At 36.2% G+C, this 13,407-nt stretch overlaps 1 protein-coding gene across 1 annotated transcript in view; it reads left to right on the top strand.

The window, feature by feature from the left end:
* CAND1 (cullin associated and neddylation dissociated 1) overlaps positions 1–2,575 on the top strand; it is a 41,598-nt gene extending 39,023 nt beyond the window's left edge. Inside the window, exons 14-15 of the mRNA XM_063075765.1 lie at positions 863–970; positions 1,992–2,575. Of these exons, the coding sequence (XP_062931835.1) occupies positions 863–970; positions 1,992–2,216 (333 nt within the window). The 3' untranslated portion in view covers positions 2,217–2,575. The remainder of the gene's footprint in view (positions 1–862; positions 971–1,991) is intronic.
* Positions 2,576–13,407: the final 10,832 nt, after the last annotated feature.

Below are 13,407 nucleotides of genomic sequence, written 5' to 3'. Positions count from 1 at the left end.
AATCTGTATAGCAGCAACCGAAGAGAAATCATATTGCTTCTTAGATTTAGAGCATGAATTTTGCTTATAACTGTTCTTTGTTTCTCTGTTTGCTCATCTTCATTTTAAATGTGAACAGTAAAAGGGAGATTTGGAAAATAAAAAACAAATGCATTGTGTCTTCCACTTACGGCCCTTGGACAACCAGGGCAAAAGTAGTAGCTGAGTAGTAATTCAGCCATATTACAAGAACTCCAACTCTTATGTTTCTGTATGTGGAAGTGACCTGATTTCTCCCAGAATTAAATGAAGAGAGCCCCCACAAAAGTAACAGGATTTGCCTGTTTAATTATGTGAGTTTATAGTCCAAGAGAAAAGTATTATGTTTTGTCAGGTTTTATATGAGTTAATCTGAACAACCAGTCATTTTTTAAAAAAGAAAAATCTACTAAGATTGTGGAAATTTATTATAAAGCTTTCCTTCCAGTTCAATAATTTTCTAGTTCAATTATTTCAGTTCTGGTACACATGAGCTTTTTAAAAAATAATCTATGGCCCTAACTTGACAGGTTAAGTAAAACTCTCTGGGGATGGGGCAGAGGAATGGGTTTGTTTCTAAACCCAGGTGTTTCTAATGTGCAGCTAAGATTGAAAATCATTTTTCTAGTTTTATATTGTAGGACTGCATTATAGTTGAGGTCTCTCTATCACTTAGACAAGGTTTGAGACAAATCTATGTGATTCTGAATGGCAGATTACATTAAAATAAAGCTTTATTTTGCATGCTAGTCATCTTCCTTTTGAAAGGTTTGTCAGGATTTACAATTGTTTTTATAGAAAATAACGTCCATTTTCTTTTTCTTTTCTTTTTTATTCCTAATAGATGCTGACATTTTTAATGTTGGTGAGACTCTCTACCCTCTGTCCAAGTGCAGTACTTCAGAGGCTGGACCGACTCGTTGAGCCGTTGCGTGCCACATGTACAACTAAGGTAGTCATTAATAGTCATCAACTTAGGCCAAACTTGGTGTACGAGTATTCAGGATTCCTAGCTGATTCCTTTCTCTAGTTTTCCAAATTTAATAATGCTTGCACCGTATGTAGCAGTTGGCTTAAAAAGCTAACCTTCTGAATATGGTTATTTTATAAAGCTTAGCACTGTTAAATGCTATTGCTTAAAGTTTTTGTTCATTGCTGTAACAGTATGGTATACAGTCATGTGCTGCATAACATTTCGGTCATGATTTACTGCATATACAGTGGTGATTGGAGCAATAGGCTATACCATACAGCCTAGGTGTGTAGTAGGCTATAATATCTAAGTTTGTGTACAGTATATGGTGTTTACAGAATGACGACATCACCTAACGACACATTTTTTAGAATGTATCCCTGTCATTAAGTGGTGCACGACTATATATTTTAAAGCACTGGTATGGGATAAAAGTGATATTGCCACAAAAGAGGGAGTGTTTAATTCTGGTTGGGAGTGGTGGGGGGGGGGAGGGTGGCGGCAGTGGTAGTGAGTCATAGAAGGCTTTGTATGAGGGTGATGACATTTGAAATGAACCTTGAAAAATTAGGATTTTTTTTTTTAGATCAAGAAGATGAAACAGGACTTTTCATATCAAAGTAATTAAATGAATAAAGTCATGGAGATGTCATTATATGATGTGTTTGAAGAACAGTAAATAAACAGTGTAGCTAGAGGATTAGTTTCTTGGTGAGGGCCAAAGTAGCACTTGACTGGGTCCCACTCAGTTTTCAACCATGTGGGTCTGGATTTGCTTTTTATAACAGGGCTTTGTGTAAAATATTCCCATAAAATAAAAGGAGACAGCTACTGCTTAAAAAAGAAGTTTAAAAACAGCTATGCTTAGAATATAATGTGCCTTTTGGACCTACAAAAGAGTAGCTTTTGCTTTATTTACTACGCTTTTCTCTATGTTTAACTTTTGTTCATGTAAGAGCTGTCTGTATTGCATGTAATCTAAATTTATTCCATGTTACAGGTAAAGGCAAACTCAGTAAAGCAGGAATTTGAAAAACAAGATGAATTAAAGCGATCTGCCATGAGAGCAGTAGCAGCACTGCTAACCATTCCAGAAGCAGAGAAGAGTCCACTGATGAGTGAATTCCAGTCACAGATCAGTTCTAACCCTGAGCTGGCAGCCATCTTTGAAAGTATCCAAAAAGATTCATCATCCTCTAACTTGGAATCAATGGACACTAGTTAGATGTTTGTTCAACATGGGGACCATTACATTTGACCATATGATGCACTGAATTGACAGGTTAATCATAAGACATGGAAAGAGAAGTGTCTAAAATGTTCTCTTCAAAATGTTCCACTTTTTTTTTTTTTTCTTGATGGAGACAGTTTGGCTTCTTCCATTGTTTTTGTAGCATTTATTTCAGAAAAATGTATTTCCATAATTCAGAGGTTGTAAAACCACTAATGTTCTAGTGGTTAGAGCAACATTTAAAATGGAAATTAAAAGTTAGGATTTGTGGTATATGGAGATATAGGGTCGGTCCAGTATCTATTTACCCTGTAATGTTTAGGATTAAAATGTTAAAATTTTGTGACCATGAATTTCTTTCTTTTATAAATTTTCTCATTTAAAAATCAAAAATTCTGCAATACAAAAACCATGTTTCTTTTTCTTGTATAACTTTTTGTTTCAACAATGTAAATTGATTTCTAGCTGGCATACAAGAACATCCATATAAGATTTGTTACATTTCATAGGGTTTGGCAGTTTAAAAGATAATAAGGTATCATTTTTTAATTATGGGGATTAACAATATTCCTGTTGCACACTAATTTTGCATGAGCAAGTTTACAAATATGTATTGTCTGTAAAACAGCATGTGCAGATTATTCATAAAACAAAAGTTAAAGTAAGTATTATTAGTGCAATTCTCAGATATTTATTTTTGCACAGAAAACACATATCTGGAGAGAGAGAGAGAGGAGTAAATTTTGAAACATTGGTTTTCTTAATGCCAGTGTGAATTTGCAGATATTTTCAGCAAATCAAGTCACAGTAACAATTTGCCACTTTTTTCTATTATACATTTCTTACATATTTAAAATTTGAATATTTAAGTACTCAGTTTTTCTCAGTTACCCATTTGTGTACGTGTATTTCCACCTAGAATTTCTTAAAGCCAGATTTTTCTTTCATTCCCTTCGGATGTCTGCATTCCTTATCAAAGGATACAAATACTGTGTATTTTATTTTATTTTATTTTTTTAAATTTTATTTTTAGGAAAATTCTGAAGCCGGCTATCACAGGTTTGTTAGCTTATAATAGTATTTTCTTTTAGTTGAGTTAGATTTTTTTCCTCCATTTCTCGTAGAGTTAGTTTTCCTATTGTATTTGGTAAGTGTTAACTACTTTTCCTGATTAAGGGTCTGTGCTGGGGGAACAAAGCTTTTGCAGTACCTTATATTGTAGTTTAAATTTTATTTAACATATCCTTCAGTAAGCTCATTTCACACTGTAGCCTCTTCCTTCAAATTTGTGGTGCTCCTGTAATAGTAAGAATTAACTTCTGAAATAAAAGACATCTCCTAATGCTGTGCAAACGTAGTTTACATGTATTGAAGGAGGCAGTTGTTAAATTGAGTGACCACATTTTAAGCAATCAGATATTTGAAAACTGCACCCTTTATTTTTGAAACTGTGAATTAGAAATACCTTTCCTGCTGTATTACCTGCTTCAACATCCAAATATGCAGGGATTTTAATTGATAACATACTGTGGTTATTAAATTAACAGCTTGATTTTGGTTGTTCAGATGATAATGCAGAGGACATAGCTATTAGTAAGGATTTTGACTAGTACATTGATATGGAACGTTACATAAAGTTGGCGCCATCTCACAATGTGGCAGGTGATAATCTTATGCCATAATTTGCATAAAACTGTAAAAGAAATTTATTTTGAGATGTTAGTATATTATGTACTATGCATTACCGTGGTATAGATGTTGTGGATATATTTAAGTATTTGGTTACATGGTTTCACAATAAATTACAATCTTCAGGCTCTAGGACTGAATAGGAGACTGACATGCATATGTTGTGTGAATGTCTTAGTTAATTGCCTAAAGTTAAATCCAAATACTTTTCTTATATTGGATGTTTTTAGTTTGTTTTTAACTTCCAAGATGCATGTTTTGGTTTTTTTTTTTGAGTCTTGTAAGCCAGCTCATTTTTCTAACATAGCTGAAATTCTTTTAGTACTAAAGAAATAGATACTGCTCTTTTATGGTTTTAGTATTTATATACCTATAATATACATGCACACAACAAAATTAGTAACAGAATAATGCTAAAAAATTAAATGCTGAGTCATACTGATTAACTCCATACCTCAAGTAGTGATGTGATCCAGATACTGGAATGGAAATGGCAAGGTATGGAGTCCAGACATGGTCTACCACTCATGCTGCTTACTGGTAATACTTGGAAATTCTGCTTGGCCATTCTCCACATGTGGGTTACTCAGGAGATCTAAAACTTAATAGTGCAAAGGTAAGCTATTTGCTGATTTTCATGAGGACATTTAAATTAGTTTAGATCTACGTGATTTCTTTTAAAAGAAAGCTCAATATGGGATTGAGTTTTGAGATTAGATTATTTTATGAAACTAGGCTAGCAGAAAGGAAATTGGGTATGGCAGGGACTAAGCTAAAAAGCTATTTTTAAAGTTAGTATCACTGAATGAAATTTTTTAAATGATTGTAATGTATCTTATTAATGATAGTTAAAAGCTGCTTAACCATTAGGAATTAGAATTATTAAAAGGTTGTAGTATGATGACCTCATCAAGTGTTTGAGTATTTACATAATTTTTGCATAACCATCATTAAACAACCAAACTAGTTTTTCTTTAAACTTTTCTTGGGTAAAGTGAAGAAATAAAATAGAGACATATCTAATTAACCAATTCAAGGGGGTGTTCTGATATCTCTATAAAAGTTTAGTCTCAGACATGAATATGTTATATAGTCATGATTAAAGTTCAAAATGATGAAGTATACAAAATCCTCAGCCATTGAAAAATCCACCTGTTAATAAGCTGTGTAAGCTGTATTTAGTCACATGACAAAGTACTCATATATACAGTAGTAATACTTTGTAATTGAAGTAACATTTCCTGCCCACATTAAGTTTTACTGAAGATCTAAACTGTTAAAATTAATTGCCAGTCTCTTGATATATTTAGTAAATGTTTTTATATTAAAGAGCTTAAAAATTTCAGCAAGTAAATTTTGGATTCTAGCTCTATTTTAAATTGAATGCTAATTTTCAAACCACTGCCACCCCAGATTCATATATATTTTTGAAGTCTTGTTTAATCTTCTGTGGAATCGAAAATTGACAATATAGTAACAGTTCGTTTACTGTTTGGAAGAAAGATATTCTGGTTTTAACAGATTTTTCTAGTTAAATAAAATTCCTTTGATACTTTTTTTTGGCAGCTGGCTGGAGCTGGGATTCAAATCCTTGACTTTGATGTTATCAACACCACGCTCTAACCAACTGAGCTAACTCAGCCAGCCCCTTTTTGATACTTTTGGTTGTAAAATTGGAACACAAAGTACATGACTACAAGCTACCAAAAGCTTGCCAGATACGGCTGTTTTCTTATGAAAAATGCAGAATGAAATCATATTTTCCCTTCCCAACACAGTAAAGTGCTGGTTTTCTTACCAATAGTAGAAAGGATTTTGTGAACACCTGTGCTGTAGTTTAAGGCAAGATCTTCTAGCAACATGTTTCTGCTCTGTGTAACTTAGAAATGTTAGTTCTGAATCCAAAATGGTATTTGCTTTTCATAGGACATTAAACAAAACTTTAATTAAAACTACCAAGGGGATAATGCATATAATTTTATTTTGTTGGATCCTGTAATATCAGTGTGTCAGGTATCAGAATGATTTTTAGTAGAAAGAAACACCTATTTCTGTTTTTGAAGTCTTAATACCCTAGCCTCTTCATACCTTTTAATTCTAATCTCAGGTATCAACGATGATTTTGGCAAGTTTAATTGCTTGGCTGAGGTCTTAGAAGATGAAAAGTTTATATTATTTGAAATGAAATCCTTTCCAGATTAGGGAGTATTGGAATTAGGGTGTTTAGCCATTGTCACTAACTAACTAGTTGGTTCACACTGAGTGATTTTACTCTATAATGCTCTCACAAAAAAAATCTATGAAGAATTATACTTCAAAACTGGTTAATTGTAGGACACCATGATAGTCCCATGTTTTAATAGTCTGTAATAATACTATTAACTCTGAAAAGCTATTTTACTTGTTTTAGATATTTTGCTTTTAAACTTGATAAAAACCCGACTGTTTATTTAGATAAGTGCAGCTAAATGTCATGCTAGCATTCTGTAATCCTAGTGTAATGTTTTCAAAAGAAACACAAATGTGTATTTGCTTGCAGTCACTATCATACATGAACTAAGTTAGACTTTCCTAAGAGGTCTGGAAATAAATTCCTGGTTCCTTATTCTAGAAGTAAAATCCATGTTTTCCTCCAGAGTTTATACTTAGTAGGAAAATTCATGTTCATTATTTTAGATCAGGATTTTAGACTTTGGCACTGTTGCCATTTTGAACCAGATATTTTTTTTTTGTCATGGGGGGCTGTCTTATGCATTATAAGATATCACCAACACCCCTGGCTTCTATCCACTAGATGCCAGCAGTACCCCCCCCCCCCCATCGTGACAATCAACATTGTCCCCAGGCATTGCCATATCTGTATTTGGGGTTGGGAGTGGGGATGAAGAGAATTGCCCTAGTTGAAAAACACTATTTTTGAGAAAGGTTTTTCTTCTAGCAGCTATAATCAACTGAGATTCTATATAGGAATTTCTTTGGAGAAGATAAACAGAAATCTCTTGTTTGCATAGGTAAGAAGTTTTCAGACATTAAGTGTCAGTTTTTCATCTTCCTAACTATAAGTACTGCTTCTAATCAACTTGTTTTCTTCTACCACTTAAATCTATCATGATTTAGTGAAAATAGGTTTCTACTGTGTATAATTTTACCTCCCCTGATTTAAATGGATGGTCTTAGTAAATCCCTTAACAACCTGTTTTTTTCTGTCTACAGAATGCTTTCTGCATACTTAATAGAAATATGAATATAAAGGGGCTACTACACTAAAGGGGAGTCTGAGGCAGTCTGAGTGCTTTGAAATTGGTGTACTACATACAAATTTAGGAACAGTAACCATGAGCAACTAGTGCATTTTATTTGAATTTATTTAAAGACTGAGTAAATGGATTTCAAAATTATTAATTTACATTCTCTTTATGAGAATAGTTTGTCCATTAATTTACTTTCTTGAACTAATGACTTGTTTCCCAGTATGGTTAATTTCCTATTTAGCTGTGATATTTTGTGTAATTCCAAAACATATTTGAAAACAACTATTAAAGTTAAGCTGGCAAAGGTTTTTGCTAATTTTCTAGGATCAGTTCATGATTATAGACAAAATCCTTCTGTATGAATCTTGATACCCACATGGGGGATTTTAAAGACTAATGGTGGTAGGCAAGTGGCAGAAAAACTACCATAAATTGCCTATTTGAAATAAAAACGTCGAATGAGTAGTCTTTCAAGCTTCTGAACCATGTCAGTCCCACTTGGGAGAAATGGCATAAGCAACGATAAGTTAAGCCTTTTACATAACATTATTAAAATACTAATTAAGTTAGTTGGTCAGGAGTTTAAATCCAGAATGTTGAGTTTGGAAACCATGAATACTTCTTTACACATTTAGAGGTTTTCTCTATACCTGAAAATCTATATTCATGGTCTTTAAAAATCTACATTTAGAAGATGTGAATTTAGAAATTTGTTTCAATATCAATTTTTCTCTAAAATACAGTCCAGCAGAGTCAGATGACCATGTGTGGCTGCCCAGATGAGAGTGCCGCTGCTGAGCTTTGTGTACTGCTATAGCCCTTACTTAGAGCGTTCTACATGTCAAGACATATAAATGATCTGGCAGAACCTGTACCAAAAAAATTTTATTACCATGCCTTCATTCCTGTAAATGGATCATCAAATTAAAGGCAAAGCTAATTACATTTCCCCTCCTTCCCTTGATGCCTCCTACTCTTCAGTGCTGTGAATGTGCTAGACATTGGGAACAGTGTCTAAGGGGAAAACTACATAATTACTGTTAAAGTAGTGTTATAATTGGGGAAACAGAGGGTTCTGTGTGATTTATAGTGCAGAGATTCCTGGTCTTGGGATCGGGACAAGTCTAAAGCAAGTATATTCCATGTAATGGGAACAGAATTGGCAAAAGCATAGAGGCAAAAGCACATGATGTGTTCAGGGGCTGAATATGACTGTAGTTTAAAATATAGACGAGTAGGGAGAGGCTGGTAAGGGCAGATAAACGGGGGCCTTGTAAACAGTTTGAATTTAGTTGCAGGGACAATAGCAAGCCACAGAAAGGCTTAAAAGCCAGGCAGTGATGTGATCAGATTTGTATTTTTCAAAGGTTGGCTGCAGTTTAGAGATGGATTGGATGAAAGCAGAGTAAGACATTGCTGAGGAGTTAGAATGTTATTGGGGTAAAACAGGTGAGAGGGAGCGGTAAACTGAACCAATGTAGTTTTAGAATGGAAGTTGGGACGTTTGTGATGAAATTGACAGGACATAGCAAGTGATTGGGTATTGGAGAGACACATTTCTGTGCTGCAATACAGTCCCTTAAACAGGTGGTTTAGAACAAAACTGCCTCATTCTACATGTCCATTGTTGGTAACATTGGGGGAAGGAGTACTGGGGATTGCTTCCCATCTCACCTGGGATCCAGGATGACCAAGCCACCATTTAGGACAATGCCGGTCTCTGTGGCAGAGGGAAAGTGAATAGTGAATCATCTGGTTCTTAATGCTTTCACCTGAAATAACATATACCACTTCTGATCATATTTTGTTGGGCAAGTAAGTCATGGCCATACCTAACAGCTGAACACTCATTCCCAAGGCATTGGTGAGAGGAGTTAGGTCACATTGAACACTCTACCACAAATGACTAGAAGGTACATGTTCCCATCCTCATGAGTTCTTTTCAACCACCCTGCCACTGGGTTTCTCTTAAGCTCTGACTCCTCTCCCTCATCCCTTTCCCTTCCTTATCCTCTACCCTGACCCCTTCCAGAGTAACAATCAAATTTCATTCCCCTCTTTAAGGAGTGGCACCTAGGGCAATAGGAAATGGATCATCTATCTCAAACAGTTTTTTTTTTTCATTAGCATCTTCAAGTGTATCTTTCCAAACAAAAACAGCATTCTTCCTAAGTGTTAGCAATTTAGATGTTTTTTGACAGTGTGCATATGTAGATACCCTTATTCAATATTCTCACCCTATAGTTATTGATTTTATCAATCATCTCCACTCTTTCTCTTTTGTCTCAATTTTTTTAAATTTTATGCTTTTAAAAATTTTATTTTAATGGACTAATTTTAATTGTGTGTATAAAGTAAAAAGTGTATGATATATGTTTACAATGTGAAATGATTAGATCAAGATAATTAACATATCCATCACCTCAAATCTTTATTTTTGTGGTGAGAACATTTGAGATTTACTCTCAGATATTTTGAAATACACAGTATGTAATTAACTATAGTCACCAGGCTGTGCAATAGGTCTTAAAAAAACTCGTTCCTCCTGTCTTCACTGAAACTTTGTACCCTTTGTATTCACTATTTCATCCAACCACTTTGAAGGCTGTAGTTTCATCCAGAGTTGTTTGAACTTAAACTCCACTATCCTATTCCAACTACAGCCTATGGAGTTGTATCATATCCTCAGTCAGTCTAAAACTGAGCTTTGGGTAGTAGAATCCCTGCAGTCGTTATTTCCCACCATTTTCTCAGTCCCTCCTAGCTGCTGGGCTGATTTTATAAATGGTTTATTCATAGAATTACTTGCTCTTTTATTGCATTTAGGGACAGTCCCCCTCCCATTCCCTGTATCTTCCTTTTCTTTAAATGTTACGCTTAACCCTCCCCTCCACACCTAGCAGAGAACCATTAACCTCATTTCATCAATACAATTAAGGCCGTTATCCATATTCTTCCACCTAAAAACTCACTCATATCTATTCCCATACTTATGCCCTCATCTCAGAGGCTGAGTTGTCACTCCTTAGTCCAAGACCAACCTCTCTACCACAGCCCAGTTCCCTCCAGCCTTCTCTACGTTTTGGTAAAATTGGTCTATCATGTCACCCCCTTACTTTCAACACCACTTCCACTGGTTCCATCTGCTGGACTCGCAAAAATATGCTAAAGTCTCATCCAAGAGACTTTTTTAAAAAATACATCTTCCTTAAGATGCCATCTATCTGTAAAGACAGATTTGCTTTTCCAATTTCTTGCCTTTTCAATTTTCAACCTATTCTAATCTGGTTTTCATCCCTCTACTGGTGATCATAGCAAAACAATTTCAGTGAAGTCTTAGATGCCAAAACATGGCATTTAGTGTTTTTCTTATTTAATTTAGTCTTTTTCTTACTTGAGCTTATTCATATTAATACTGTTGATCACTTTCCTTGAAGCTACCTCTGCTACTTTGATTCTAGGATATTACTCTCTTCTGGGGGTTTCCTTATACCTGTGAGGCCATTGCACCTCACGATTTCCCATAAATATTGTTCTCTGTGTCCTTCAGTATGCATGTCTTCTCATGATATATAATCCTCTGGGTCATCTCATCTGTTCTCATGGTTTGCCTGTCTTTGGTTTCTTAATCTGTATAGCCAAGTCTGTGCCCCTGTGTTTCAGACTTACATCCAGTCACCTGCTGGACACCTCAAAAAGGAATCTCAAACACAACATATCTAAAGCTGAGCTCATCACTCATCATCTTTCTTTGGTTTTTCCAGTCTTGTATCTTTGCTGACGGCACCCTGTTTACCTAACCACTCAAACTAGAAATCTGAGAGTTTCACTTAGCATGAGTGTGGTGGCAGAATAGGATAAAGAATAAGGATTCTGGGCCGGCCCCATGACTCACTAAGGGTTGCAATCCCCTTACCAGTCAAAAAAAAAAAAAAGAATAAGGATTCTGCTGCCAGACAACACATGGGTTTGAATGCTGGCTGTCTATTGGCTGTTTGACTTGGGTAAATTACTTAACCTTGGTTTCCTCTCTATAACACGAGGATAAAAATAGTAGCTACTACATAGGGTTATTGTGAGGATTGAATAGGAATATTTGTAAAGCACTTAAAACAGTACCTGGTACATACTAAGTGCTGTACACCATTGGTCCTTCATATCTGTGGCTTTCACAGCTACGTATTCAACTAACTGTTGACCAAAAAGTGTCTTAGGCCTATGATGATGTACTGAACATAAAGACTTTTTCCCTCCTAATTATTCCCCAAGCAATATGACATAACTACATAATAGATCTGCAACATAACCAGCACCATCTTAGACAAGCCCAAGTATAAAATGGCACCATCCACCTCCTCCCCTCCACTCGCCCCATTCTCTTTCACAAGAAGCCTCCAGGTTTCGGAGAAAATGAAACTTCCGGCGTTTGCGTGTGCGGGGAAGTCTCCATCCCCGTGACGTAACTCAGTGCCCACCCTGGAATTACATCACCCAGCTCTTGGCACCAACATACCAATATAAGCTCTACCACCCCCACACATGGTGCTGTTCCCCATTTTTAGGGCAGCCCCAGGCTGTCCTCCATTTTGAGTACAGCCAAGCAGATTTCTTTCTTTAATAAAGCTTGAATGGTACCTGGCATCTCAGCTCACTTTCTTTCACTACATGGCATTCACATTGTATTAAGTATTATAAATAATCTACAGATAATTTAATGTATATGGTTATGTGCGAATACTATGCCATTTTATGTCAAGGACTTGAGCATCCATGGGTTTTGTATCAGCAGGGGTACTGGAGCAAATCCCCTGTGGATACTGAGGGATGACTACAATTGTTAACTTATTAGCCTTCTGCCCTAAGTATTTCCTAAATATCTCTGACGCCCATCCTCGCTACTCTTTTGGTTCAAGACCTCATTTCCTCCTTACCTATTTATTGGACTGCTGCAAATGCCTCCTAATTGTTAATTTATTCAGCAAGCTAATTTATTACACACTTACCTAGTTACAGGTAGGGCTACAGAGACAGGTAAGAGACTGTACCTGATATAAAGAAACTTGCTGGTTACCATGAGAAGACCGAAATAAGGAAGTACCGTAAAGCTGTACTGTACAAGAAGTATACACAGGGGGTAGTGAAGGGTCACAATGAAGGGTATGTTCCATTCTACATGAGTGGAGCAGAAACAATTATTAGAAGAAATCAAGTGTCTTGAGAGATGAGGTATTCTTAGAAGAGTGGTTTTCAAACAAATGTATCACAAACTATGTATCACAATTGCTTGGAGGGCTTGTTAGATTACTGAGCACTACCCCCAGAAATTCTGATTCAGTGGGTTGTAGTAGGACCAAATAATTTGCATTTCTAGTAAATGCCAAGGTCCTGGTGCTACCTTCCAAGATCACACTTGGAAAACCACTGCATTAGAGTACCCAGAGAACATTCATTCCCAAGTTGTTCCTCTACACAGCTGTCAAAACAATGATCCTGACCATTTCACATCTTTGGACTACATTCTTCAATGGCTCCCCTTTACCTACAGGACAAATACAGGTTCCAGATCTGGTTCCTGTCTGCCCCTACAGCCTCAGCATCTGTCACAACTAGGACTGACCTTTATCTTCTGGCAACTACAAAATATTTCCTTCAGCCACCATGCTGTTCCTTGCCTTCATAATTTTGCTCAAGTTCAAGATATGCCTTTTGCCTGGACTGTCTTGCCTTCTTTTCCACTTGGCTGGCTGATATGCATCTTGCAGGCTGGGTCAAGGACTCCAGGAAGTGTTCCCTGTTGTGAAGTGACAAAGGGGGGATAATCTAGGAATCAACTCCCATGTCGAGCCTGACCCAATTCCCAGGTGTGTAATAATAGTCAAATTTCTCCTAAAAGCACCTCTCTGTTAACATTGGTGCAGATATTCCTCACTTATTCCCCCTGCCATTGCTGATGTTTACTGAGTGGGGGAGGGTATGAGAGGAGCTGACTAACCCACTGTTCATAGACAACCCTTTATGCAAAACTGAACACTGCCAACAACCCAGTTTCACTTTCTGTGTCTAGTGACTCATAACTTGGAGTCCTTCCTGGGGCTTGGCTGGATGAAAAGTTCCCGCCTTGTCTGGTTTGTGACTTCTACCCTGATGTCCCTGCTTTCTGTCTTCTAGAAATTTGTCAGAACTTTTGAAATTCTTGGGCCTCCCTGCTGCTCTATATATGGTTTTTAATTTATTCTTTTTTACAA

This window comes from Cynocephalus volans, chromosome 12 (genome assembly GCF_027409185.1).
Source record: "Cynocephalus volans isolate mCynVol1 chromosome 12, mCynVol1.pri, whole genome shotgun sequence".
Taxonomy (NCBI): domain Eukaryota; kingdom Metazoa; phylum Chordata; class Mammalia; order Dermoptera; family Cynocephalidae; genus Cynocephalus; species Cynocephalus volans.
The sequence above is the reverse complement of the archived record's forward strand: the minus strand, read 5'-3'. Positions and strand labels throughout refer to the sequence as shown.